This window comes from Coturnix japonica, chromosome 13, assembly GCF_054131305.1.
Source record: "Coturnix japonica strain WE chromosome 13, WE-NBRP24, whole genome shotgun sequence".
NCBI classification, from domain to species: domain Eukaryota; kingdom Metazoa; phylum Chordata; class Aves; order Galliformes; family Phasianidae; genus Coturnix; species Coturnix japonica.
Window position 1 is genome coordinate 4027573 of NC_140675.1, and position 2321 is coordinate 4029893.

General features: G+C 49.2%; 1 protein-coding gene across 1 annotated transcript; it reads right to left on the minus strand.

Moving 5' to 3' along the window:
- Window positions 1-283: 283 nt before the first annotated feature.
- Window positions 284-1249, minus strand: LOC146758626 (olfactory receptor 14C36-like). Its single transcript, XM_085514890.1, has one exon. The coding sequence runs from the start codon at window positions 1247-1249 to the stop codon at window positions 284-286; it is 966 nt and encodes a 321-aa protein (XP_085371016.1).
- Window positions 1250-2321: the final 1072 nt, after the last annotated feature.

Consider the following 2321-nt stretch of genomic DNA (forward strand, 5'->3'; position numbering starts at 1 on the left):
CTGAGAACGTCTGACCAGTACAGGTCCTGAAACGTCTCACAAGAAGAACAGAGAGAGTGACGGCATTTCATTTATTCTGGTAAGGTTCACAGAGAGCCTTGTACATTATGTACAGTGTGTCTAGGCTACACTACAATGGTACAAGGTGAACAGGAATTGGTTTCAATAATGACTTAGTAGTGAAAAGATTACAGTATTTTTAAAGAAGTATAAGAATAAATTACACAGGTAAAATGGCACAAAACAAACAATAAAGGAAAGCTTGATTCAGTAAAGAGCTGCATTACAAGCCATGAATTCCAAAAGATGGGCAGTTCACTGCTTTGGAAAGAAATTTGGTCATCACTTTCCTCACTGCATCCTTCACCTCCCTGTTCCTCATGCTGTAGATGAGCGGGTTCACTACTGGAGACACCACCGAGTACAGAAGTGCCAACATCAGGTCCATGGATGGGGAGGAGATGGAGTGGGGCTTCATGTAGGCAAAAATGGCAGTGCTGACAAATAGGGTGATGACGGCCAAGTGAGGGAGGCATGTGGAGAAGGCTTTGTGCCGTCCTTGCTCAGAGGGCATCCTCAGCACGGCCATGAAGATCTGCACATAAGACACAACTATGAAAACAAAGCACCCAAAGCCTAAACTGACACTAAAAATGAGAAAAACAACTTCCCTGATGTAGGACCCAGGGCAGGAGAGCTTGAGGATCTGGGGGATTTCACAGAAAAACTGGTTCAAAACATTCCCTTTGCAGAGAGGCAGTGAAAACGTACTGGCAGTATGCAGTAGGGAATTGATAACTCCAGTGCCCCAGGCAGCTGCTGCCATGGTGGCACAAGCTCTGCTGTCCAGGAGGGTCCCATAGTGCAGGGGCTTGCAGATGGCAACATAGCGGTCATAGGACATGATGGTGAGAAGGGAACACTCTGCTGAGAGGAAGAAGACAAAGAAAAAGAGCTGTGCAACACATCCTGTGTAGGAGATGGCCCTGGTGTCCCAGAGGGCGTTGGCCATGGCTTTGGGGAGAGTGGTGGAGATGCATCCCAGGTCGAGGAGGGCCAGGTTGAAGAGGAAGAAGTACATGGGGGTGTGCAGGCGCTGGTCGCAGGCTACGGCTGTGCTGATGAGGCCGTTGCCCAGGAGGGCAGCCAGGTAGATACCCAGCAAGAAACAGAACTGCAGGAGCTGCAGCTGCCTTGTGTCTCCCAACACCAGGAGGAGGAATTCACTGATGGAGCTGCTGTTGGACATCTTCTAGTTCTGGGCTTGGAGTCCTGTTCAGAGTGCAGAAGATAATGACAAGTCCAGACAATTCTCAGAGACACTCTTTCTGCTATACTGTAACTTTCCTTTGGAAAATGATCATTTAACTCCAGAACATGAATTTATATTCATGAATATGAACCATACCTTAAAGAGTAGAATATTAGGAAAGTCTTACTTTCTTCTCATTTCCTAATCATATCCCATACTCCTGGATATTTTCCTCTTTATTGCAGCTGCTCTTAGAGACCACAGCCCAAGCATCTCTGCACTTGAAATTGTCTAAGACAAATCTGCCAGTTTGCAGGACATGTGAACGACTAATGCCTGTTGAAAAAATCTATCTGAGTGACTGTCCACAAAATAACCAATGCATGGGGAGCTCCCGAAACTGAGGAGTCTCAGAGCTGTGTTCAAAGTTGAGAGCCCCTATTAGATTTCTGCGCCTAATCCTCTTCCCTTCACTCAGAACAGGAAGTGGAAAATCCTTGCCTTGGCTCTCCTCTTGCAAAGTACTCGTAAAAACACTCAGTTCTGCAGTGGAGCTGTGATCCCCCTGCCCCAGGTAGCAGTTGTGGCAGCACAAGCACTGCTGGGGGGCTTCTTCCCCCCACATGTCTCCCCATAACATGCTGGGCAGCTCCCCGGGCAAGCTGAGTGCTGAGCCTGGCAGGCAGCAGAGTCCCATACCCGGCTCACAGCCCCTGAGGCACAGTAGGGACCCTGCTCTGCAGGACAGCCTTGGGCACCCGCCTGCAGCCCCAGCTGCACAGCCTGCAGCTGTGCTGGGTATCACAAGCCTCAGGGCTGGGCTCTGGTGCTGCAGCACAGAAGCCCTCAGCTGGAGCAGAAATCTTTTTCCACAAGAAAGAAACATGCAGTGCCTGCAGCCGGATCTGCTATTGGATGTCTCAGTTTTAGTTAACCCTATAGGAACAACAGCTGCATGGTCTGCAGTGAGACTTACCATGTCATGGCATGAGAGCAATGCTCCTGTTGCGAGCTCACAGTCTGCTCACACTGTACTCATCCTCTCTCCCCTGTCTCTCTTCTCCTTCTG

Coding starts and splice junctions, on each gene's coding strand:
- LOC146758626 (XM_085514890.1), bottom strand. CDS start 1,249: ATGTCCAACAGCAGCTCCATCAGTGAATTCCTCCTCCTGGTGTTGGGA.